The 25,324-nt window shown below is 39.4% G+C and overlaps 5 protein-coding genes across 5 annotated transcripts; 2 read left to right on the plus strand and 3 right to left on the minus strand.

Moving 5' to 3' along the window:
• Nucleotides 1-1,859: 1,859 nt before the first annotated feature.
• LOC133002155 (G-protein coupled receptor 183-like) lies at nucleotides 1,860-3,992 on the plus strand. The gene is made up of 2 exons (XM_061071917.1): nucleotides 1,860-1,890; nucleotides 3,136-3,992. The coding sequence occupies exons 1-2, from the start codon at nucleotides 1,860-1,862 to the stop codon at nucleotides 3,990-3,992; spliced, it is 888 nt and encodes a 295-aa protein (XP_060927900.1).
• A 1,916-nt stretch (nucleotides 3,993-5,908) lies between these two features.
• LOC133001674 (protease-associated domain-containing protein 1-like) lies at nucleotides 5,909-9,178 on the minus strand. Its single transcript, XM_061071303.1, has 5 exons — nucleotides 9,029-9,178; nucleotides 8,725-8,825; nucleotides 7,814-7,923; nucleotides 7,011-7,178; nucleotides 5,909-6,919 (listed from the first exon to the last, which is right to left on the minus strand). Exons 1-5 carry the CDS (start codon nucleotides 9,129-9,131, stop codon nucleotides 6,799-6,801), a joined length of 603 nt encoding a protein of 200 aa, XP_060927286.1. The 5' UTR covers nucleotides 9,132-9,178; the 3' UTR covers nucleotides 5,909-6,798.
• A 2,291-nt stretch (nucleotides 9,179-11,469) lies between these two features.
• il12b2 (interleukin 12B 2) lies at nucleotides 11,470-13,744 on the minus strand. The gene is made up of 7 exons (XM_061071302.1): nucleotides 13,680-13,744; nucleotides 13,255-13,336; nucleotides 12,892-13,140; nucleotides 12,539-12,641; nucleotides 12,202-12,392; nucleotides 11,686-11,834; nucleotides 11,470-11,592 (listed from the first exon to the last, which is right to left on the minus strand). Exons 2-7 carry the CDS (start codon nucleotides 13,334-13,336, stop codon nucleotides 11,470-11,472), a joined length of 897 nt encoding a protein of 298 aa, XP_060927285.1. The 5' UTR covers nucleotides 13,680-13,744.
• Nucleotides 13,745-15,842: 2,098 nt separating this feature from the next.
• LOC133001594 (transcription factor BTF3-like) lies at nucleotides 15,843-18,416 on the minus strand. Its single transcript, XM_061071205.1, has 6 exons — nucleotides 18,355-18,416; nucleotides 17,472-17,540; nucleotides 17,231-17,344; nucleotides 16,642-16,843; nucleotides 16,491-16,553; nucleotides 15,843-16,215 (listed from the first exon to the last, which is right to left on the minus strand). The coding sequence occupies exons 2-6, from the start codon at nucleotides 17,538-17,540 to the stop codon at nucleotides 16,169-16,171; spliced, it is 495 nt and encodes a 164-aa protein (XP_060927188.1). The 5' UTR covers nucleotides 18,355-18,416; the 3' UTR covers nucleotides 15,843-16,168.
• A 394-nt stretch (nucleotides 18,417-18,810) lies between these two features.
• Nucleotides 18,811-24,548, plus strand: utp15 (UTP15 small subunit processome component). Its single transcript, XM_061071489.1, has 12 exons — nucleotides 18,811-18,947; nucleotides 19,499-19,613; nucleotides 19,716-19,808; nucleotides 19,934-20,118; nucleotides 20,421-20,599; nucleotides 21,298-21,423; nucleotides 21,560-21,695; nucleotides 21,796-21,880; nucleotides 22,959-23,111; nucleotides 23,319-23,420; nucleotides 23,585-23,718; nucleotides 23,810-24,548. The coding sequence occupies exons 2-12, from the start codon at nucleotides 19,524-19,526 to the stop codon at nucleotides 24,099-24,101; spliced, it is 1,575 nt and encodes a 524-aa protein (XP_060927472.1). The 5' UTR covers nucleotides 18,811-18,947; nucleotides 19,499-19,523; the 3' UTR covers nucleotides 24,102-24,548.
• Nucleotides 24,549-25,324: the final 776 nt, after the last annotated feature.

A 25,324-nucleotide genomic window follows, 5' to 3' on the forward strand; every position in this document is an offset into this window, starting at 1 on the left:
TAAAACGTTTAAGCATAAATATACTATAATCTGCATGCTGAGCTGATAATGTTCAATAGTGTGAGGAAACTGTCCTCATATATATATGCTATAACCTATATTATAACATTAGTTTACTGATGTGACTGCAGATCCTGGTGCTGAAGTGAAGTTATATTCAAGTGTCTCTTATTTGAAATGAGTTTTGGATCCAAATCACTATTTCACCAAAGAAGATTTGCGTCTTACAAGCAAATGATGACGAGTTTGAAACCAGCTTTTTGATCCTTGTTCCGGAACATTGCTGTAACATCTATTTTTGTCCATTTGTGTAAATATTTCCAGATTGTCCTTGATTTGTTTTGATATTTGTCTAAATGTGTTAAATAACGTTTCTGTCCTGATTTGTTTTTCATCGCAGGAAGATCTTCAGCAGATGCCTCCTATAGATTAATGACACCACAGCGCTCTCTGGTGGCATTTTGGATCAACTACAACTCAAACGAGTAATAAAAGCTCTTGTAAATAAAATACTATTAATATGTGATATATGCTACTCGATTCTCTATTTTAAAGTTGTCTTCGAAGCTGTGAGGTTCATACTTTCCAACAACATTGCATGTGTTTTAGAAAAGGATAAATGTTATACTTTATTCATTATAGTATTATTATAATAACATTATTTATATAGTTCTGCTGCATCAGGATGAGGATGTGTTTTTATATGACAGCATAATAAAAGTTGAATAAAAGCCTAAAGAAGGGAAAGAATTTACCATGTGACTTCAGTGGAATTTTAAGTTTGACACTGAATTTGCACGAGGCTGGTGTTTGTATGTTAGGAGAAAAAGGCTGGTGGCTCCACAGCTGATCTTACATATGAAAGAATCATTTCACTTTACCACTTCAGCCTAAACATCATTCTTCTTCAACATCACACACCCCCTGACAGGAGGAGATACTGAGGGCTATTTAATCTTTATATCCCAGATTTTATTCCCTTCAACTGTTGCACTATACATTCAAGACAGGTTTATTTTCATGGTGAAAACTAAGACCATCAGATTTGTGCTAGAGTGTTTATGATCGAGGCCTGGCCGCTCTATCTTCAGGTTAGATTTATCCTTTTCACTTCTGCAATGTATATCCCTTACCCCTTAATATTATTCATGATATGCTGACACATGGGCTACATGGATCAATAAAGTTACCGACCTACTAACATTAGTAATCTGTTACAAGCATAGAGAGAGAACAACTAATCAAAAATACCCAGAAGTTTTACAAATGTGAACCGCAAGAATGCAAACAAATGAAGGTCTGTTCTGCAAAAAGTTTCATTTTAGATTTATTGACCATGAGAAAAGGAATGCACAATAATAATCAGTTTTATCCTGTTAAAGTTCATGCAGATGAACAGAAATTATTTACATCTGTACAGTGAGACGACTTTCCCAGTATATTGTATTGTGAATAAAGCAGACGCAGTCATGAATAGTTTCTTTCCCTCAGAGGAATATCAAACCACCACACTTAGACCTGGCAGAAGAGACGGGTGCTGTGTTAGTGTTACATTAATGCATAATGAGATTTCCAGTCTCACTAGTAACAAACAGATCATGTTAACATAAGGTTCCTGGAGACCGGGCTACTGGAAGACACTCAGTCATGATCAACAACTGTTCAAACTATAAATCAAAGCATCACTGTTTCTCATCTGATCAACCTCAGACTAGTCCGTTGTAAAGCTGAGGATCCAAGGAAGTGCACAGTTGACTGCACAGAGTTGTGGATGAATATTTTTCAAGAAAATTTAAATACAGACATGAATTAATCTATTCAAACCGTAAATCATACATGTGACTGGCAGGTTCAGCACCATGGCTTGGACAGCTCCACAGATACCGGCAGGTTCAGGACCTCGGACAGCTCTGTGTTGTTGTTGATAAATAAAACTGACTAATTACTACACGAGCCATGGTATGTGGGCAACGCCTCCAGCAGAAATAAAAACTATATTTAACTTCTATAGCTACCCTCTACAATTCAAAAATGAAATGATACTCAAAGAGAAATGGGATATTTATGATCATCAGTCAATCTGTCACTGTCTCCCTCCTATACATCCCTGAACTTCATCATGGAAAGTGTGAGGTCTGCAAGAAGTAAACATTGACTATAGGCATCTCTGTGTGGGTGAAGCTTCCATTTACTACCATCATGATCCCGTCAGTCAATATCACACTTATCTTAACTTAACTTTACTTCTGCAGTCTGGCCCACAACCTTATTTTTTACTTCCCAATGTTATCGCAGCGTACTCTGTGACTCTGTGAAATTCTAAATTCATGCACTTTTAAGATAAAATCGTTCAGCGATATTATTTTTGTATTTCATATCAATTTCTATTCGTTGTGCAAGTGGATTTCTTGTGTCGGTAAAGCACTTATATCAATTTAGAGTTTTTCTTGGAATTAAAGTCATGATGCCTCTATTGTCTCATATGTGATGTGTTGACCTGCTGATTGTAAATCCCTTCACATGAGGCCGTTTCCTCTCCATAAAGGGGATTATGTATAGTATGTGTCCAAGTATAGCTGCGTTGTAATATATGATAACATCGTCTCAAGCTGGAAAAGTTATTACGATGGAAAACTAAGAAGCGTCTGCATTTAGATTATGCACTGTTCAAACTATACATATAATAAGTATAATAAGTTGGGTTCAGTAGGTGAATCACCAGAAAACAATGAGTGATCAGTGAACAAATGAATAATGAATCAAAAGCTGTTGATCTATGTAATTGTGGCGAGCAGAAGAAAAGTAAAAGCCAGTTGGCTTGTGAAGGTTTGGGGGAAATATTGTGTGATAATTTTTTTTGTCAATTTAACAAAGAGGCGGTTTTTATTAACATGGGCCTATCTGCAAGTTAATGTTAAAACTGAATTGCATTAAAGGAAATACTGAAATACTAAATTCAGACTTTTTGCAGTTTTAAATGACAAAGTTTCTTTAAGATAATAACATGTTGGGGGAGTGACATTAGGTCATTCCTCGTGGGCACAGTTTGGTATCACCTGTACACTATAAAGAAAAACTAAACGAGGCGGCTTTACAGAAACCATGCTCGTCTTCAACCTCACACCCCCCTGGCAGGAGCGGTGCTTCGTCTCTCTGTGGACTTTAACAGTCCTGTCGATTATCTCATCTTTATCTTTCAGATCTTATTCGCCACGACCGCGGTTCTTTTAGCAGGGCTGGTGGTCATCAGCATCTTGTGCACCAAAGCGCTGCGGCTGCAGAACCGGTTCATTTTCATGCTGAACACCAGCATCTGTGACACGCTGGTGGGGCTGTCAGTGTACTACCTGGGTCTGTTCGATGTGCAGGAGGGCTTCCCGTCCAGAAACCATACTTATCACGTGTTACCTTCTCTGCTCGGGGTAAACATTATGACCTTTTTATTCGCACAGTTTGATAGATATTTTGCCGTGTGCCACCCCTTCGCCTACACGCGCTTTGTCACCCGGAGGGTGATCATCTCCACGAACGTGTACTGCTGGTTCCACGTCTACATGCAGCTGCTCATTCAGAACTGCCTGCCTCTCTCCAAAGATATGCAGGTGTACGTCTTCAGCATCGTCAGCTTGCAGGTCATCGTGCTCACCAAGGTGGTCATGACCATCAAACTGTACGTTGTAGCCAGGTACCAGCTCGAGAAAGACCCCCCCAGTGCAGAGAGAGAAAACAACAAGGAGTCTCTGAGAATCATCATCTTTGTTGTCATTAGCTTCTTGGTGTTGTGGTGCCCCTCCTTTGTAAACATCGTGCTCAGACTGATAGTGGGGCGAGGGCTCGTGTTTAGGAACGAGGCCACCAACCTGTTCGCCATCATGGCCCGTCTGAACGCCGTGTGCACACCGGCCGTGTACCTGTGGGGGAGCCCAGCTCTGAGGGAGGCCACGGTGCGGACGGTGTGGGGCAGAGTGTGTCCTCGGTGCAGGAGGAGGTAAGAGGGACAAAAGGAAAAAGGTGAATTTGCTTCTCTGAGGAGTGAACGTGCAGTGAAGCAGATGTTGATGCGTCTCTTTCTCAGGGTTGTCCCCAGTCCTGTGAAGGGAACCAGTAAAGGGAGGCCGACCGAGATTCACTGACTGGGAAAGGTGAGATGAGCGAGGACTCATCCAGCTAAAATGAAAAATGTCAATGTAACTACAAATGAATGAATATGTATTATTTATCGCATTATCTCACCATGTCGACTCTGACAGGTTCCTGGTAATAAACTGCAGCTTTCCCGTCTATTCAGACCTTGTTGATGTTAATGTTCATTGTTCCAGACGCCCTTAGAATTCTTAATGTTTTTTATCTTCTAATACAAAAGAAGGAATTAATTTATAAAGCCAAACCCTCATTCAACAGAAACAAGTTTGGGTTTTATGTATAACTTTGTTGTTTGGTCCATCAGTTTGCTGGCTTACTGTAATAGTTGTTATAGTTTGATATAATATATAATATTATGTTTTATTAGTCACTAAATAACCAATATTATTATTCTTTGATTCTTATTATTATTTATTTATTTTCAGGCCTCCTTGAGTACAGAAAACTTCCCTCATCATAAAACGTTAAGCATAAATATACTATAATCTGCATGATAAGCTGATAATGTTCAATAGTGTGATGAAACTGTCCTCATATATATATACTATAACCTATATTATAACATTAGTTTACTGATGTGACTGCAGATCCTGGTGCTGAAGTGAAGTTATATTCAAGTGTCTCTTATTTGAAATGAGTTTTGGATCCAAATCACTATTTCACCAAAGAAGATTTGCGTCTTACAAGCAAATGATGACGAGTTTGAAACCAGCTTTTTGATCCTTGTTCCGGAACATTGCTGTAACATCTTTTTTTGTCCATCTGTGTAAATATTTCCAGATTGTCCTTGATTTGTTTTGATATTTGTCTAAATGTGTTAAATAACGTTTCTGTCCTGATTTGTTTTTCATCGCAGGAAGATCTTCAGCAGATGCCTCCTATAGATTAATGACACCACAGCGCTCTCTGGTGGCATTTTGGATCAACTACAACTCAAACGAGTAATAAAAGCTCTTGTAAATAAAATACTATTAATATGTGATATATGCTACTCGATTCTCTATTTTAAAGTTGTCTTCGAAGCTCTGAGGTTCATACTTTCCAACAACATTGCATGTGTCTTAGAAAAGGATAAATGTTATACTTTATTCATTATAGTATTATTATAATAACATTATTTATATAGTTCTGCTGCATCAGGATGAGGATGTTTTTTATGTGACAGCACAATAAAAGTTGAATAAAAGCCTAAAGAAGGGAAATAATTGACCATGTGACTTCAGTGGAAGTTTAAGCTTGACACTGAATTTGCACGAGGCTGGTGTTTGTTGTTCGTAGAAAAAAGGCTGGTGGCTCCACAGCTGATCTTACATATGAAAGAATCATTTCACTTCACCACTTCAGCCTAAACATCACTTTTCTTCAACATCACACCCTCCCTGACAGGAGGAGATACTGAGGGCTATTTAATTTTTATATCCCAGATTTTATTCCCTTCAACTGTTGCACTACACATTCAAGACAGGTTTATTTTCATGGTGAAAACTAGGACCATCAGATTTGTGCTAGAGTGTTTATGATCAAGGCCTGGCCGCTCTAACTTCAGGTTAGATTTATCCTTTTCACTTCTGCAATGTATATCCCTTACCCCTTAATATTATTCATGATATGCTGACACATGGGCTACATGGATCAATAAAGTTACCGACCTACTAACATTAGTAATCTGTTACAAGCATAGAGAGAGAGCAACTAATCAAAAATACCCAGAAGTTTTATAAATGTGAACCGCAAGAATGCAAACAAATGAAGGTCTGTTCTGAAAAAAAGTTTCATTTAAGATTTATTTACCATAAAAAAAGGAATGCACAATAATAATCAGTTTTATCCTGTTAAAGTTCATGCAGATGAACAGAAATTATTTACATCTGTACAGTGAGACGACTTTCCCAGTATATTGTATTGTGAATAAAGCAGACGCAGTCATGAATAGTTTCTTTCCCTCAGAGGAATATCAAACCACCACACTTAGACCTGGCAGAAGAGACGGGTGCTGTGTTAGTGTTACATTAATGCATAATGAGATTTCCAGTCTCACTAGTAACAAACAGATCATGTGAACAAAAGGTTCCTGGAGACCGAGCTACTGGAAGACACTCAGTCATGATCAACAACTGTTCAAACTATAAATCAAAGTATCACTGTTTCTCATCTGATCAACCTCAGACTAGTCCGTTGTAAAGCTGAGGATCCAAGGAAGTGCACAGTTGACTGCAGAGTGTTGTGGATGAATATTTGTCAAGAAAATAAAAATAAAGACATGAATTAATCTATTCAAACCCTAAATCATACTTGTGACTGGTTGTGTCACATACACTGTGACACTAAGCAATCAGCCCCTGCACGCAGGCACATTATGAATGGGCACTGGAGTAATTATTCAAACTTCAGCTCGGCACTAAGCATAACCAAGAATGTTTCTTATTTGTTTGTCTTTACTTGTTATAAAGGCTGTGAGTGTGATCTTATCATGTCAACATCTGTTAGCTTTATTGGTTCACCACTAGTACATGTGAAATGTTACCCACCACCACAAGGTTATCACCAAGACTTCCCTGTGAGGCTGTGGGTTTATTCACTGCTGAGAGGAAATGCACCGATGAAAGAGAGCGAGCTGAGTGAGGAAGACAATGAAGTTGTAGGTATGTGTCACTTCTACCACAGGGTCCATGGTGGCTGCTTCAGAGGGAATGAGGCCAAAGACGAAACGTTCACAGGGATGGAAATGACAGCCCACGGCAGCTCTTGTCTCTTAAGAGTTCGTCTGATCATCATTCTAGAGTACATGGAAAAAACTGTTAAAGCCCAACAAATGCAATGCATCAATCCTTAGATAATATACAACAGCTCTGAATGACGTGTCTTACCCATCGCGTCCCAGCAGAAACAGAGCAGGAATGCTTGGTTTGGTTGTGGTCCCATCAGTGATCATGTCGAGGTACTGACTGTCGTTGTCCGCTGCATTATCAGCTATCAGAACCGCTTTGCCTCCGGCTTCCTCCACATAACGGGCCTTTTGTACAAAGGAGCAACCACTGAAGAAAAACAGATAAAGAAACGGAAGAAACTATTTTAAAATGAGCTGGAAAAAAACAAGATGTAACACTGCAACTAATACTAGAAATGCCACTGTTTCCCCTGCAAGTTACTATAAATAATAATTTATTAAATACATACGGAAAAAATGTTTACATCATATAAAAAATTACAAGGTTAAAAGTCAAAGCCAATATCTTGTTATTGCCCAATAGTGTCACACCCAGTAAGGGATTGGTGTTGTGAGGTGCATTTTGTAGATAAATAATCTTCTGCTTCAGTCCCCCCCCCCCCCCCCCCCCCCCGATCTTAAAACACAGCTGAATAACCTTTATACATAAATGATACGAGCATGTTATTTTATTGAGAATAAATAAGTTTATTCAATACTTTATCATATTCCGTCCTTTTAAGGCTGTAATAGAAGAATCAAGAACAGAACCACACCTAAGCCTATATAAGATATCTTACTATACGTTGACTGCAGCCACACCCTGGGCTGCTTATCTTAACTTAAGTCTCAGGCCTTTTCGCCCCTTAACTACATGGCTTAAATATCAAAGCTTGCAGTTCCAGTTTCCCATCACTGGTTTGTTTATGGCCTCTACAGGTGCAGCTATAAGTTAGTATTTACCCTCTTTCCACCAGGATGACTTGTCCCTGAAGGATATCTCTGTCCTTCAGGTCGGAGCAGCCGTCCGCTGGGTCTGCAGGCACCAGGAAAATCTCATCGTAGGATGAAGTCTGGAAACCCAGGGAGAGAGAAGTACATAGGAGACAAAGAGGTAGAGGAGGTGAAAACCTTGCCTTTGTCTTACAACACACACACATTATTGAGACATCCCTACAGTGACTGAGAAGGCTAATGAAGCCACCAAAAATCCTCAGTAGCGTCTTTAGGTGCAAAGTGGAGTGCGCCTAATCAGCTCCATCAGAGTGTGGCGTGGAAACTGCAGTGCGCAGGACAGGAAGACCACCAGCGTGTGATCAGAGCTGCTCTCATCTCAGGAACAGTCTTGACATCACTACAGGACATTTATCAGACCAGGGTCATAAGAAGGGAACACATCCTCATCGGGGACAGTACACAGTACACCCCCAACACATCTTTATTTGAATTACATTTTTCTGCTTGTACTTTATTACTGTGATGGTTTAATCTTGCGAGACAAAGGACTGGCAAAGTAAGAATTAGATAGATAGATATTTTATTGATTCCAAGGGAAATATAGGCCTCCAGTATCACACAAAAACACTCAAAACACAAGAGAGCATGAAAAGAATAAAAGGTCAAAATGAGTCAATAATAAGGTCACTGCCATGAGATGAAAGTCAAACCACCGGAGCTACTACAGAGCTGTCACTGTCAAGAAGTACAGAATGTGCTAATGGAGATATTAAGAAGACACATATTTGAAGTATAAGGTGATAGAAGACACAAGTAACCGAGGCAGAGTACTGAAGCCAAATATAAATACACACATGTGATGGACAGGAAGTGATCAGGGCTGATGAATGAAACACAAAAGAGGAAGAAGTGCTTACAAAATCTCCTCCAAAGTCTTTAGCAGGTGCAGCACTGAAGATGTAGCCGATCTCCTCCGGACTGATGACCCGGAAGTACAACAGTTCATTGACCCCGAGACCTGCAGCAGTCCCCCCACACCAAAAACAAAACACAAACCCTTTTCAATATACGGAACTGCATCAGCCACGTGAAGTCGGAACTGCTCCTGGACATTCAGCAGGGGAACGTGTCGTCTCTACACCGGGTAAACAAAGGTTCTCCAAAGCTAATGCTAACACAAGCTAGCTAAACTCGCCGGTCGCCATGGCTCCCTCCTCTCACCTGACGTCCGGCTGAAGACGCTGCTCCACAGGCACAACACCACAGCTGCTGTCCGGAGAACCGCGGCCATGTTCAGGACGCGTGCCGGCGGAGCCTCCTCCATGTCCGCGGCTGCACCGAGGAACAACACGGCGGCAGGTGAGCGGCCATTTCCGGTCAGTGTGCAGTGCGCATGCGCGTTCAGAACAGAGCCGGATCAACACGCCCGGGGGCCGCTGGGCGAGAAGGAGCTGCTGGGCCCCTCCCGAGCCCCCCTCACATTCAAGATTCAAGAGTTTATTATCAAATGCACAACAATAATATTAAGCAGTCGCTGGCAATGAAATGCTTGAGTCACAGGCTCTCTTCTAGCAAGTAATTACAACCAAAAAAACAATAGACAAAAAAAAAATATATAAATACATTATACACCTAAAGAAAAAACAATAGCGCAATTATGTGCAATAGTGCAAATGTGTTTTTATCGTAGACTGTGTAAAAGGTTTAATCTCATAGATATTTTATACCAATGAAAGACAACATAAATGTTGAATGCACTAATTGTAAGTCGCTTTGGATAAAAGCATCTGCCAAATGACATGTAATGTAACATGAAAAAAAATTCCTTGACTGTGTAATTCCTTTGTTTTATAGGGAAGCGTGTTGTATTCACATGAGAAAATAAATCTGCTCTGTTCTTCTGAAGTAACGGGATAATTAAGTCTTTAATTAAGAACAGCAGACTTCTTTTAAGGGAAAATTATATAGTTTATTTAGACAGACCAATTTTTTTTTTAAAGAAGATTATCTTGTTAACTCAGTAAAACAGAGCACCTTTTCTTTTTTGGACTACATTTCTGAATTAACAAGATAATAAAGTCGTTAATAATAAACAGGCAACTGAGTGTAATTCACTGAAGAACACAAGATATTATCTTCGTCAGGTCAGACACTTTATTTACTTCATACACACATGCATGTATACAAATATTTTTTCATTATTCTCTACAAAGTGTGGTGTGTTTTTGCACCAGAACGACCCGAGCAGCGATGTCTGACAACTTTGTTGTTGTTGTTCTTCTTCTTCCTCTTCTTCTTGCAGAGGTCCAACAACCCGGCTGGCAACTCTGGACAACAATATTTTACTTTGTTTCTGCATTTGCACAAGTTCTCTTCCCCCGTCCTCACCTGTAACAAGGTAATGACATATTACAAAGGGACAATAAAAGTGAATAAGCTTTGCATATCCTATCTTTGAAACTTTAAAACATTTTCAATGTGTCCCTGTAACTTCTGGCTGTGAATATAAAAATCTTTAGAGTGCAGTTTAGTTCACTTTCAGTGCCATCTATATATTTCTTCATTGGAGCGTTACATTTCAACATAAATGTTTTTTACTGCAAGAACTTCCAGCCAAGTTAAGTTTCTACAGACATCTTAAGGGATTTTTTTTTACTGTCGACTGTTGACAAATATTTTATATTTTAAAGTTTAAGAGGATCTAAACTGATGCATTTTGTTATCTTACGTCCACCAGTTTCATTGAATAATGGATGAAAACATTTCCCAGTCATGTGCCAATTTTATAAACTACATATAGATGATAGAATAGTTGTAAAGCAAAATTACAGTTTTTATTATGTATATTAGGTGATATTCTTTAATATAAAAAGTGATATGTCTCAATCATTAAAAACTAAAACCAGATAAGTGTTTAAGTAGTATACACTACTAAGAGAAACTTGCATACCAACACACGATAAAATAAAACATCTGTTATAAATGTTTCTGGGGTATTGTAAGTTCCATAAGAATGAATGATTAGTAAAAATATTTTACAAATGTAACCACTTTAAGCTCCAGACATTAGAGGTTAAAATAATCTGATTTGACTTTTCATTTAAAAACCCAGGTATATTTTGCACATAAACTAAATAAACAGGATTTTTCACTAGATAACATCAAAGGGGGACCCTCTATTTTTCTGTTCAGGAAGTGTACACATGTCATGAGAATCACTCAAAAGAAGAAGGAACATATAAAAGGAAGGAAGCACAAGCTTTTAATAGACATTCAACTTGCACAGGAAACCCCAACACACTTACACAGAAATAACAGGGACAAGAACAAATGTGTGAAATCCTGGGAGCAGTGCCCACTGTACTGCACTCTTCTGTTGAAATGGAAATTAAACTTCTGATGTGTGTCTGTGTCATTTACTGTATGTGTAGTTACCAAAAATACATTTGGGGAATAGCAGTGTTTTGCTTGATGTTTTACAATAAATAATAAATATACTTATAATAAATAGTTTAAATACAGTCATAAATTAAAAAATAAATAACATATGTATGGTCTAAATCTAAACTGAGGGCTGACATCCATAAAGGACCTTATACGAAAATGTGTATATGTGAGAACAAACACAGAGCAGCAGCAGACAGAAGCAGCTTCAAATAACATCAATTGGTTACATTTTTCCAAGGAGTCCACTCGCTCCAGGTTGAGAGCACCAGCGAATCTCTGGAGCGAACCCTCAGCTTGCTGATGCTCTTCGGTACCAGTGAAGATTTAGAGCGGCCAGTCTAAAATCAGACAGGAAACAACATGAGGAAACAGAACGAAAGACAGGCATTAAGAGATCTCTAGACTTTGTATCAACAAGAGCTTGTGTTTACCGTCCCATCATCTTTGAACACGTATTCAATCTCATGCTCCAGACCGAAGAAACTGTGAGGCGTGGACCAGCTGGATGGAGGATCGATGGTCACGTTCAGGTCCAGCTCCAACTCCTGACACATGCCAATCTGGGGACTGTCGGGTTGAACTTGACAGAAAAAACAGTAAAACATATGAAACATCAAAGTCTGTCAGGTGAAAATCATTTAAAGACAATACTGTGTAAGTAAATAAACAAATATTTGTACATGTTTCGACATGAACAATTTCATTACTGCTTATATTTGCCATTTTTCCTTTTTTTTTGCTTGTCACTTAATTTAGCATTTTAAAATAAATGGTTTTGAAAATAATTTAATTTTATACTTTTATCTAGCTTTAGTTTGAATTTCCTTTTTTAATTTATCACAAAGTTACTTCATTTTTGTCCTTTGTGATCAACTTTACTGTTTATTTCCAATCTTGATAACCTTCTGCTGAATGCCTTTGGTGTGGCCCATGTTCACTCAGCTCACCAATGTCTCGGAGATAAAATCTCCTTGTTGTCCTGTGGAAATTGAGGTCAACAATGGCCTCAGCGGTGAGTTCGAGCTTGGTGCTTTCCTCAGCGTAGGGTGACAGGGAGTGCGACAGCTCAAACTGGAATCCCCCGTCCCAATTCTGATCACCACTGCTGATCCAGTGACACAACTTCCCTCCTTCAGTGCTTCAATGATGCAAGGAATAAAATAAGACACTGAGTGAAATACGTCATTTGGAAAGATCTAATTCTGGCTATGTCATAGTTCATCTTTATACACTATACGCAACAGTGTGGTCTTTCCAGTGTAAATTGTGTTTTGTGGTATTTACCAGTCTTGGCCAAGTCCGACGCGCACTGCTTTGAATACACTGTTGCTCAACATACAGCTGAAGTTGCAGTGATAAGACTTTGCCATACAAGTGATGAGGGAATCTATAAAGACACAATGTGAGTGGAAGCAAATTGAGTCTTTCGGCAGGAGATATCACAGAATGAAAGACATTATTGTTGAAAGTGCAGCATCATTCTTTTCAGTTTGAGTTCATTTTCAGTTTCCTCCTCGAGACTTAGGAAATATTCCACCCAGACTGACTGCCCAGTTTAAACCTGCTCTTTGTTCCTCTATTTGTGACCTAACATTTCTAGACAGTAGAACAGATGAAAAATGAAACAAGCATCTCACCTAATTCCTCTTCATCCTCAGCCTCCAGCAGCAGGTGGGTCGAGGATAACATCTCTCCTCCTCTCCAGCAGCTGTACTCTCCCAGCAAGGCGGGTTCCACGTCTGTCACGTTCAGATTTTGCCCGACCTGCTCGATATTATCCTCAATCTCCAACACTTCCCCTTCAAACTTCCACATGACTTCTTCGTCACTGTTTGTGCTGCAGGTCAGCGTGACTGGCTTTGCGTCGTTCAATTTTGCCACAACAACTACAGAAACATGCAGGCATACACGCACATAGATCAAGATCAATACATTTAAAACCTCAGAAGATGTAGAAAATATTAGGAGTGAAAATATATGGCTCCGTTAATGAGACGTACAATTTTTTGGAAAGTCGTGGAGTTCATTCGCTTCTATGAGGCTGATGATCAGAAGTCCGAATTTCCACAGAGACAAAGTCATCTGAGGAAAAGAGAGACAACAAGAGGAGGAGCAGATTATTGCACACGTTACTTTTGTTTAAAGGTAAACGATTGTAATTAAAACTTAAGATTATAACCTATAAAGTTACAATTAATTATAATAATTATCAATGATCAACAAACATTTTAAATGAATGAATGCTTTTGGTTAAAGAAAATTAATAATATCAGAAAAATGTAGGTACTGTACTATTATTTACCATAAAAAATCAAGTGCCACATCAATTAATACAATAGAATGATGTTTACTTATAAGTAGAATAAAACATGAGGCATATGCAGCATTGCACTCTTTGCTGTGGCTCCTGGAAGATAGTTCTTACCGTTTAGATTAAATAAGTCAAGTGATGCTGAAAAATGAAGAGCAAAGGTCCAGTTGGAGTGATCCTGCTAATTGTTTGCTCTCAATGTTCACTGAGCTTCATTTTTATATCTTGGCGTACATCATCATCATCATCATCAGCATCATCATCAGCATCATCACCATCATCATCACTGCCATAGCACCTTTGGAGGTGAGAGAGAAACTGCTTAACAGACTTGTCGACAGAGGAAGCGGGAAGTGCATTTCCTCAGTCCTGTTTTGAATGTCAAATTTTGTAAACAGATAAACAGTGAGTTTCAAACAAGGGACTGAGAGGCGGTGATAAGAAATGTTAGGTGTGGGCGTTTCATGGGGGGTTACCCTCAGTCTTTAAGATGAAATACTGCTGTATATCAGTATCTGACGAATACTGTGTCCGATTAACAAAACTGGAACCCCCCCCCCCAAACACACACACCCACACACACACCCACATCAATCACATCCATACATTTGATCTTCTGTCTTTATAACTTAACATACATTCATTTTCGAGGCAGATCTGAATAGTATCATACATTTTTAGTTGATCTCAACTTTAAAGTATAAATGTGTCATATCTTTATGAATGGACCTAATGGAAAATGAGAATAAAATTTAAAAATTCCTTATTGATCACCATCATCTATTAATCTTTCTTTTGTGTTTATTTAAACCTCATTCTTTTATATTTCTTTATATATTATTATCACGCGACTAGCTGAGATGATTGATAAGTTGAAACAAGTCTGCACATAGTTTTTTTTTTTTCTTTAATGATATTTCTCTGATCAAAATCGTCCTGACCATTAATCCTGGAACATTAATCCTGGATTTTCCCCAAAGATAATTCAGAATTATTGTGGCTAAAACAAAGACTGAGAAACATAAGTGTCTTTAAGTCTTTCAGAGGTTTTCCCCATCACACCACCTTGTGAGGACATGTGATGACCTTAAAGTTCCAGGCCATGCACACACTCACGCACCTTCAAACTGAAAAAGAGACGGGTCGACAACTGGACTTCCCCTTCCCGTTACTCATACGTGGGGTTTAAACAATTTTGTTTATCCAAATGTCTGCTTTGAATGAACTAAGACTGGTCTTTGTACATCACACATTTTGCTTATGTGTTTTTCTGCTCACACACTGTACATTCATCAAGAGATCCTATCATGTGTTAAACAGTGAGTGAAGTACTTCCATATTTAGCAGCGTGCTGGGAGACTCTGCTGCTCTTTGGTGTTGTGAAGCCTCTATGTCCTCCAACAGTTTGCTAAGTAGATACACGATACTGTATATGTAAAATAATTCACCCTGCATGTGACATGAACTTTGTAATCACAATTCGGATCTGAGATTCTACGAAAATCCATTAGGTCAGATGAACCGAAATGGTTGGTTTCATTTCCTTAAAAGCCGAAATAGTTCATCTGTTTGCGTGAATATTAGTGTGAAGTCTGACATGAGGGCAACTTGACTCACTTGAGGTTTTTCAAGACCTCCCACCCGAAAGCCTGCTTCAGTTTCGGATGAGAAATATAACTTCAAGAATCTCAAGGAATTCCACTTTCCTAAATAGCATCATGTATTCGTCTGCTTCAGTGAAGACCAAGATGTACTTGAATGACCTCTCTCAGTATCTGATGTGGCCGTGGAGAATGCTCACTTAATTATAATCATTTGTAGCTGTAAGATGTCGAGCTACCTGAAGTGATCGTTTATCACACCATCTACTGTGTTTGATTTCTTCTCTTTGTGCTCCGAATTCAGAAAAAATATATCTAAAAAAAAATTTGAACCCTTTCATAAATGACACCCACATCATTTAGTTAAAATTATAAAATACCTGATGCATTAGAAACTCGTTTTTGAATCACAGATACTATCTGATATCAAGGTGTCAACAACTTGCTGCTGATGTCAAATTATTATGAATGAACATAATAAAAACTTGACCCCAGTATGTTGCCGTTCTTTCGTCCAAAGCTTCTGATGTTAACATAGAAACAACAAGGTAATGATTTGAGATTCATAATTAAACATTGTAATAAATTATAATAAATATATATATTGAAAACAATGATGAAAACAATGATGCAAACTAAGTAAATATGTTATTCATTAATGGTTGAGGGGAACTGATCGATTTTAATGTAATCTTTATTACAGGATTTATTCCAACAATACATTTATGATGTGTGGGCATCATGGCGTCGGAGAGGCAGTGTGAGAAAGAAAAAGGTTTGCACATTCCACTGAATTTAAATATCGCTTGTACTGCAAAATGAGGAAAATGATCAGTAACAGTTGCCCTAAAAAGTAAATTTTACTTGATTTATCCCAATTGTCAATGTTACAATTAAAATGCGTGTTTTGCTTGTAGCCACAGGGGAATAAGAGAGGGGGAAATGCTGCCGTGTCAAAGTGTAATGAGTAAAGAGGAGCTTTGAAATGTTCACTGGTGTTTGTTAGTCTGCCTCGTTCTTTGAAGCCTCGTCAAAGTTTTCAACAAGATCTGAAAACAGAAGAGTAAGAAACAGTGGAGGTCAGAAATCTGTACCAAATAATAAGGTTTAAATAAGAGTAACTTTTAATAGCATATAGATTCAACTTGAAAACATGACAATTTATTAGGACATACGTCATTAACTCTGCCCTTCTTAATAAATGCATCCATACTAAACATATTAGATTTAATAAAGTCTTAAATGTACCATGTGATTAGATATAAAGACCAAAACCTTAGTTGACCTATTGTTCACTGTTAATAATGTGGATAAATTGGCTTACCTGGAACCTCATCATCCTCGTCCTCCTCCTCAGCAGCAACCATGGGGGCTTTGTTCTCTCCACCTATGAAGGAACATTAAATTAAAAGATTGTTGACAAAGAGCTAACAGTAAGGAAGTGATGCGTGTCATCATGTCAGCAAAGAGTTTACCTGGTTTGGGAAGGGTCTCTGCTAATCTCCTGAGGCTGGTGAGACTGTCAGCTCCCATCTGGTTGAGGATTGCTGGGAGCATCTCTGTGAGCTGCTTGTTCTCAGCATGCCCTGTGATCGTGAAGGTGTTGGCCGCCAAGGAGGCCTGAACCTTTGGGTTGTTGAAGTGGATCACCGTCCCCTGGTTTGTGAACATATTCACCTGCAATGGAATACAAGAGGAGTTGAGTTGAAAAATGCAACCGCTGATCTCCAATTGATGATATAAAAAGGTGCTTTCAAAGCAAATGCTTGTGTTGATGGACTTTGGTCTCTTGTCCAACATTTTGGACAATAGTTGTGAGCTTTCAGAAAAGGGATAATAAGACTATTTTCAACTGTTATTATAATTAACACATTGATAAACACAACAACAACTTTTCCAACATCATATCTTTATTAGTTACTTCATAGTTTTAGCTCTGGAATCCACAAATCGTATTTATTACAGCTTTATTAAGCGGAGTGACCTGACCCTAAAATGAGGATTTCATGACAACGACATGTCGGTCTCCGTATTGCTGTGCACTTCTGTGAGAATGTGCTTTACCTCCTCGATGCCAGAGATGTTGTTGACTCCTAGTTTCTTGAGGGAGAACTGCAGCTTCTTGTCGTCTGCTGTAGCTGTTCTGTGCACAACCTTCTTCTTCCTACGGGCCGACCCCTGGAGCACAAAGACAAGCTTCATTAAAGAACCCATAACCCAAGTACACGACTTATGAAAAAAACTAATTTGACAGCCACATGTGTATGTATGTATTTGTATGTATTATAAACCAGCATGTACTCACCTTGCCGCCAATGCGGACCTGCGCCTGCAGTTTGGCGAGTTTCTCCTGGTTCATTATGAACTCCTTCATCTTCAACGGCACATGATAAAAATTAATAAATGGGTTTATTAGTGTTTTTATAAATAAAAAATAATTCTAAGTGGACTGGGCAGAAAGACATGCTCCAACAGTCAAGACTTGAAATGACATCACAACCCCGACATTATAGAAATTAGTCAATACTGACTCATCACCTGTTTGTATTTGTTATCAGAGACTCTAATCTACATGCACACTAATATAACATTTGATTGCGAGCGTGGGGATCTGAGAGAGAACAATATGCAAAATCACATTTCACTGGAAAACCATTCGGGTTTGTGATGTGTGTCCAAACCTGAAAACTCCCCAGAAACCCTCCTGCTACAGCTTTTACTTCAATCTACAGAGTGGGCACAGCTGCCGGGGCTCCCAGAAATAGCTGCATGCATTTCGAGCCCCGGTAGAATGAGACAGAGGTGCTCGAGTAGGCTAACCCTAACCCTAAATTGGAGGCTAAAGTTGAGCTCCCATAGAGGGAGAGGAGAAGAGCCGATGAAGCCACCATCTCATTTCACATTGAAAAGCCAATGGTTGAACTGTCAGCTTCCAAGGCCGAGGACCGGAGCTGTGAAGCCCGGGGTGTGTGGAACTGTGTCACTGAACTGCCGGGTGGCTAGCTAGCACGCCATGCTAACCGGCTAACACAGGCCTCTTTTCATTTGGATGCTAACGTTCAGGTGTAATTGCGGGTTTTCCTCCCACGTCCACGCACACGGGGACACCGGGGACTCTTCCCCCTTCTCTCAGTGGGAATTGAACCTGTGTGACGAGGGTCGATGAGGCCGCAGAGCCGTGAACTGACCTGTGAGAGTGTAAACACGCGGGTTCCACCGCAGACAGGCGTTCGGAGAAAGGAGCGAGGACCGGAAGTGACGCACTATGATCGATAACTTTTTGCCGGGTGCGCCCACAGTTTTTTTTCAAAAACTTTAATGGGATTTTTATTTTATCCAGTTGTTCTCTGTTGTTATATACAGACTGTCATGTTTTGGAAGATGCCAAATAACACCAAACAATGTTATACTGTCTAAAATTGATTTAAAGAAGTGAACTCGGTAAACGTCTGTCTTTTTCCCGATAGAATAACACCATAATTGTAGTTTAAAATAATAAGGAACATTAACTTATGTTTTATGAAAGTAAATATACTACGTTATGATGATGATAATATTATTTTTGAAAGTTATAAAAAAAAATTATTGTGAAAAGGTATACATCCGCGGTAGTGACGTCCCAAGTGTCATGGCGTCCTCCTGTGCACCGAGAGGCAACGTGACCATTCGTTAAAATGAGCAACTGTTCGTTTAGATCCACTTTCAGTTTAGGTTTCTTCTAATTTCATCACCTCTTACTCAAGGGAACAAGTTTCCACTCCTGGTTGGTTCTCGGTTTAAGGTGAGAATAGTCAAAATCAGGTTTTAATAGAAGATGCTAACCGGCTAAAGCTAGCTAACGGAGTTGTGCTGCACTGAACACGTTGCGTCCGTTTCCTTCAGTCTCGTGAGCTCTTTTTGTTTTCACACTAGTTTCCTTACGAGTCGTTTTAAAAACACCAAGAAGCCTACACACACACTTTGTATGTGTTAATGGTGTTTTATGCCAAATGTTCAACTTGAATGAAATATTAAATTACCTCGAAACGGTGAGCTTGTTAGCTTAGCTTTCACCAACTGCACTCGTTCACTTTGAGTTATGATGTTGTTGAGTTTTCTTCACGTGTTCAAGCTAATATTGGCTAAACAGTTCATCCCCACAACAACCACGTCACCACGTGTATTCCCCTTTGAATAAATATTGGCCTTTATAGTTTAATACCTCTAGTTGTAATTTTGTCCTGTTCCTAACTTTATGAGACGTCTCAACGGTAGATTCGTGGTTAACTATCCCAGATGTCCAATATTTGCATTAATAATGTCCAAATGTTTTTATTTTCTGTGTATTTACAGACAGTGTTTCCCGATCAGCACAGAAATGGCGTCATTTAAACCTACGAAAGTCCAAGTCTATCCCAAACTTGGGGAGAAAGTCACACAAGACACACTCTACTGGAAAAACTACAAGGTGAGTCTCCGTTATTGTTGGTTCCGGGGGTTTAAAATGTGCAGAGTTCTTCAGATTTGTTTCTCCATCTTAACTTGGCGCCATTGTTTTCTCCTCCCACAGACTCCGGTCCAGATAAAAGAATTTGGAGCGATCACAAACATAGACGTCTCCCCCGTGGCGCCTCACAACTTTGCTGTGACAGCGTTCACAAGAGTATGTTGGTTTTCCTTGTATGAAGTTTTGTTTACAGTTCAGTCAATATTCACTTCATATTGGTTTGCAGTCAGCCCTTAATCAGCCGTAGATTTATTTTCATTTCTACTCTATTTTCTCTACAGATCCACATTTATGGGGCGTTCTCCCAGGAACCTGTGAAGACGTACACACGGTTTAAAGACACAGCTTACTGTGGGAGGTTCAGGGCCGACGGTCAGCTACTCGTGGCGGGATGTGAGGACTCTGTGGTCCGGCTGTTTGACGTTAGTGGCAAGGTGGCACTCAGGATGTTTAAAGGGCACACAAAGTAAGTACTCAATGTGTCAGTCTGATTAGTTATAGCCTAATTTCTACTGCATAATACAATGGATTTTTTTACATTTTCAATTAAAATGTATAACTGGTCCCCGACAGTTTAGCATAAACATTATTTCATTATATTGTGTCTGATCTGGAGTTGTTGAATGATGATATCTTGAGTGATCCATCGTCTGAATCTTGTGATGATCTCAAGAATTCTGACAACATGCGAAACTGTCACTGTCTCATGAAGGTTTTTACATGAAGATGAAACTGGTTTGAGATTTGTCTCATTTTATTTGTGTTCAGGGCCGTACATGTAACAGACTTCACCTCAGACCGTTACCAGATCCTCACGGGGTCTGACGACTACACCTGTCGACTGTGGGACATGCCGAACACCACAGAGCTCAACACCTACCAAGAACACACAGACTACATCCGCTGTGGAGTCACCAGCAAGCTCAACAGAGATCTCTTCATTACTGGTGAGAAGGAATCTATTTTTAAAATTATGCGAGGAAAATAAGGAAGTAAAGTTATTGCATTTATTTGCATCACATTAGGTTCTTCCTGGAGTTATCCAGTAGCATTTGAATGGATCCACAATGTGATGGATGTCATCGTCTTTTAGATCAAAGTGACTTAACAGTCTGATTAGTTATAGCCTAATATCTACTGCATAATACAATGGATTTTTTCAATCAAAATGTATAACTGGTCCCTGATGGTTTAAAATGTCTACAGTTTGCATATGTGTCAGTATCAGCATATACATTATTTCATTAGTATGTCTGATCTGGAGCATAGTGTGAAGGAGTTGTTGAATGATGATATCTTGAGTGATCCATCGTCTGAATCTTATGATGATCTCAAGAATTCTGACAACCTGCGAAAGGAATAGATTCCTTACTGGTGAGAAGGAATCTATTTTTAAAATGATGCGAGGAAAATGAGGAAGTAAAGTTATAGCATTTATTTGCATCCCATTTGGTTCATCCTGGAGTTATCCAGTAGCATTTGAATAGATCCACAATGTGATGGATGTCATCGTCTTTTAGATCAAAGTGACTTAACAGGTTCAACCAGAATCTACCAACACTTTTATTTAGCACTACATGCCACAGGATGTTTGTTGTTCAAACATTTGTTGTTACGTGAGACTTAATTATTCTTTTTATCCAAGGATCATACGACCACACACTGAAAGTATTTGATGCCAGAGTGGAGAAGAGTGTGATGACCATGGACCACGGCCATCCAGTGGAGAGTCTCCTTCTTTATCCCTCTGAGGGTCTCCTCGTCTCTGCAGGTATTCAGCACTATAATCTTCATGTTCACTGCATCCAGTTAACGTACCATCCTGTTTTCAGGCCCATACGCTACTACATTATATTTACTAATTTTCAATCAGGATGTTTGATGAAATTCTTCCTGTCACTCTTCAGGCGGACGCTATGTGAAAATCTGGGACCTTCTAAAAGGAGGTCAGCCTCTTGTCTCCCTGAAGAATCATCACAAAACTGTCACCTGTTTGTGCCTCAGCAGCAATGGACAGAGACTCCTGTCGGGTTCTCTGGACAGGTATGGGACTGGGAAATCACTCTCATAGCAGTTCCAGACTTACTTCATCAGTGATTTTATATGCATCTGGTCTAATGCAGAACCTCTGTTTGTCTTTCAGGCACGTGAAGGTGTACAGCACAACCAACTATAAAGTGGTTCACAACTTTGACTATGCTGCCTCCATCCTCAGTCTGGCTTTAGCTGTAAGAAATTACATTCAACCCTTTGATCATTATGAGTTTCCATGTTTAAAGATGAATTAAATGTAGAAACGTGCAGTCTGATAGGTGAATAAATACAATACAGGCAGATGCTTGTATTTGAGGTGCCTGTCTCAGAGGAAGCTGCTATCTGAGACCAGCTCTCTGAGTGCAAAGCGATAGATCCAATTTCTGCTGCAGCCAACAGAAATATCCAGTATTGCCAGAGATTTAGATCGAAAGGAGATGAAACCGTAGATCCTCTCCTCGTGGTGTTGGTATGAGGGTGCAGGGTTACGAGAACACAATGTACAACCTCGGATCGTGACCTGATGAGGCACTTTTCTACTTTGTGCTTTCGTGTTTCTTTTTGTAAAATCACAGTCGCAAATTTGTTAGAAAAACTCTCATAAAAAGTAAATTGCTGTCCGATAATGCATTAGAACTGGTCCCTGACGGTTTAAAATGTCTACAGTTTGCATTTATGTCTCGGTATCAGCATAAACATTATTTAATTATATTGTGTCTGATCTGGAGCGTAGTGTGAAGGACTTGTTGAATGATGATATCTTGAGTGATCCATCGTCTGAATCTTGTGATGATCTCAAGAATTCTGACAACCTGCGTAACTGTCACCGACTCATAAAGGTTTCTACATGGAAGATGAAACTGGTTTGAGATTTGTCTAATTTTATTTGTGTTCAGGGCCGTACATGTAACAGACTTCACCTCTGCTGTAGCCAACAGAAATATCCAGTATTGCCAGAGATTAAGATCCAAAGGAGATGAAACCGTTGACCTCTCCCCGTGGTGTTGGTGTGAGGGTGCAGGGTTACAAGAACACAATGTCCAACCTCAGATCATGATCTGATGAGGAACTTTTCTACTTTGTGCTTTCTTGTTTCCTTTTTGTAAAATCAGTCTCAGATTTGTTAGAAAAACTCTCATAAAAAATAAATTTCTGGCCAATAATGCATTCTAACATGGATCACAGTATTAAATTGACTTTGTTTGGCCTCAAAGAAATGGCTAAAAAGAGTAAAATTTACAGTAAAACTATGAATGTCTTCTGTCTTCTCAGCCTGATGATGAGTCCATTGTCGTGGGTATGACCAACGGTATTCTGAGTATGAAACACAGAAAGAATCCTGAAGAGTCTAAAGAAGTCATTCAACAGAGGCGACGACCGTCGTATCGTTTTTTTGTGAAGGGGAAGAACTATGTCCCTAAACAGGTACGTTTACATTCAGTAACATGCACTAGCTCTTTCCAGGTTTTTCCACAAGAGATGCACTGAGTGACCCGTAAGGACAAGGTCAAACTGTCTCATCATTACTGAGGCCTCTATTTCTACACACTGGTGGATTTATACTTGAGGCTTGTGAACAAATTTTCTTTACAACCATTGTTGATTAATTTCTCCTTCTCCATCTTTCTCTAGGATGATTATCTCGTCAGTAAGCCAGTGAAACAGCATTTGGCCAAATACGACAAGCAGCTCAAGAAATTTAATGTATCTCAGGCTTTGGATACAGCTCTGGAGGTACATTTCATTTATTTATAACATTAGTTTAGAATGTTGTTTTTCATTTGCAATATAAAGCAGTAACTGTCCTGGTGCTTTGTCGTAGGAATGAGTGGCTGCCCTGGATATGGAAGCTGAACAACATTTCACTATTTATGAGAATAATTCAATTTTATTTATAGACGTGGGTAAGATTCAGAAAACCAGAGGTCACGGTCGCTGTAATAAAGGAGCTGGATCGAAGAGGAACGCTGAAGAACGCTCTGGCAGGAAGGGACGAACAGGGTCTCTCTCAACTGCTCAACTTCCTCGTCGGGTAAGATGCACTGAAATGTTTTAGCTTGCAATTGTAGATCAAGCCGTTAACACATTTTCTAATACTTAAACTTTTTCTGCTTCTTCTGCAGGAACTTGGTTGACCCCAGATTTGCTCCTGTGCTTGTAACGACGGCGGAGATTATCTTGGACATCTATCAGTCAGTAATCGGTCAGTCGCCAGTCGTGGACCGACAGCTGCTTCGTCTGCAGGACCTGCTGGAGAGGGAGATTGACTACCAGCAGGAACTGCTGGAGGTGCTGGGCATGTTGGACACAATGTTCGCCTCCTCCCTCCCAAGGAAGCAAGTGCCCTGCTCTGCCGTCAGCAGGTCTAATGGTCTGGCTCAGGGAGAAGCAGGAACACAGCTCCCGGCCACCTGAGACCTGGAGCTAGGCGAGAGAAACTGCTTTAGACTGGGTTAACCCTAAAACATCTTTTTGAACTGTCCAACACAAAAGGACGTGTCAGGCTACATGTCATCAAACAGTAACATTTTCATACAGGTTTTAAGAAACTGAAACAACCCACGGTCTCACTCTGGTGTTTTAACTCGGTGTGACTGACAACACAACAGACGACAAAGAACATGCATTTGCCGTATGAGAAACATGGATTTAAAGCAAAGTGTTGCTGTTATTGGAAGTCTCGTAATTACACTTTCCATTGTAAATGCGTGTGGATGTATGTGTGTGTGTGTGTATATGTATACACACTTGTGTGTTTGAAAGATTTGACTGTGTGTCTGCTTTGCGTTTTCCTAATATTTGGTGTTGACAAATGTTTTATAAGCAGATCAAAATAAATCTTTGTAATAGTGAAAATGACAATCAGAATTGTGTTGAACAATTGTCTCGGCTCACTTTGTTAAAATTCCACTGATTATTTCCACTGAAACATGCAACGTTTACAGGTATTTGATGAATTATTTAGAACAGTGAACTTTTAAACACAATCAAGAGCATCATTAAGTCTTAATTAATAATAAAATTGTCTGGAGATATTTTATACACTGCTCAAAAATGAAGGGGACACTTAAATCACACACAGTTCAGAGCCCTCTAGAGGTCATTTTGTAGGTCTCTGGCAGTCCTGTTCCTCATCACACAAAGCAGCAGATACTGGTCCTGCTGCTGGGTTGATTCCCTCATACGGCCTGGTCCAGCTGTCATCTTACATTTTTATTTATACAGCACCTTCTATACATAAAATGCAGCTCAGTGTTTTACAATTAAAAACAGTCATGAAATAAGTCAATAAGAACATGTTAGCAATAAAACAAAGACTGCATACAATAAAGTAAAAACCCATAAAACTAGCAAAAGGTATGAGAATAGATTAAAGACATTAGTGTTTAAAAAAATAAGAGGATTAAAAGCAAGATCATAGAAATAGGTCTCGAGTTGTTCAAACCACCAACAGATGGTTGCACCTGTTGCACCAAAGCAGGTAAAACTGATTCCCAATCACTGGAGCTTCCTACATGGAAAGATTGAACTCCCTGAAGTTAACCTGACCTGGAGTTCTACTGTGATGAGTCCGTGTTGCCTTCATTTCTTTGTGCAGTGAATATTTAACTGTTTTACTATATTTTAATTATCTGTAT

The sequence above is a fragment of the Limanda limanda genome, chromosome 5, assembly GCF_963576545.1.
Source record: "Limanda limanda chromosome 5, fLimLim1.1, whole genome shotgun sequence".
Lineage (NCBI taxonomy): Eukaryota > Metazoa > Chordata > Actinopteri > Pleuronectiformes > Pleuronectidae > Limanda > Limanda limanda.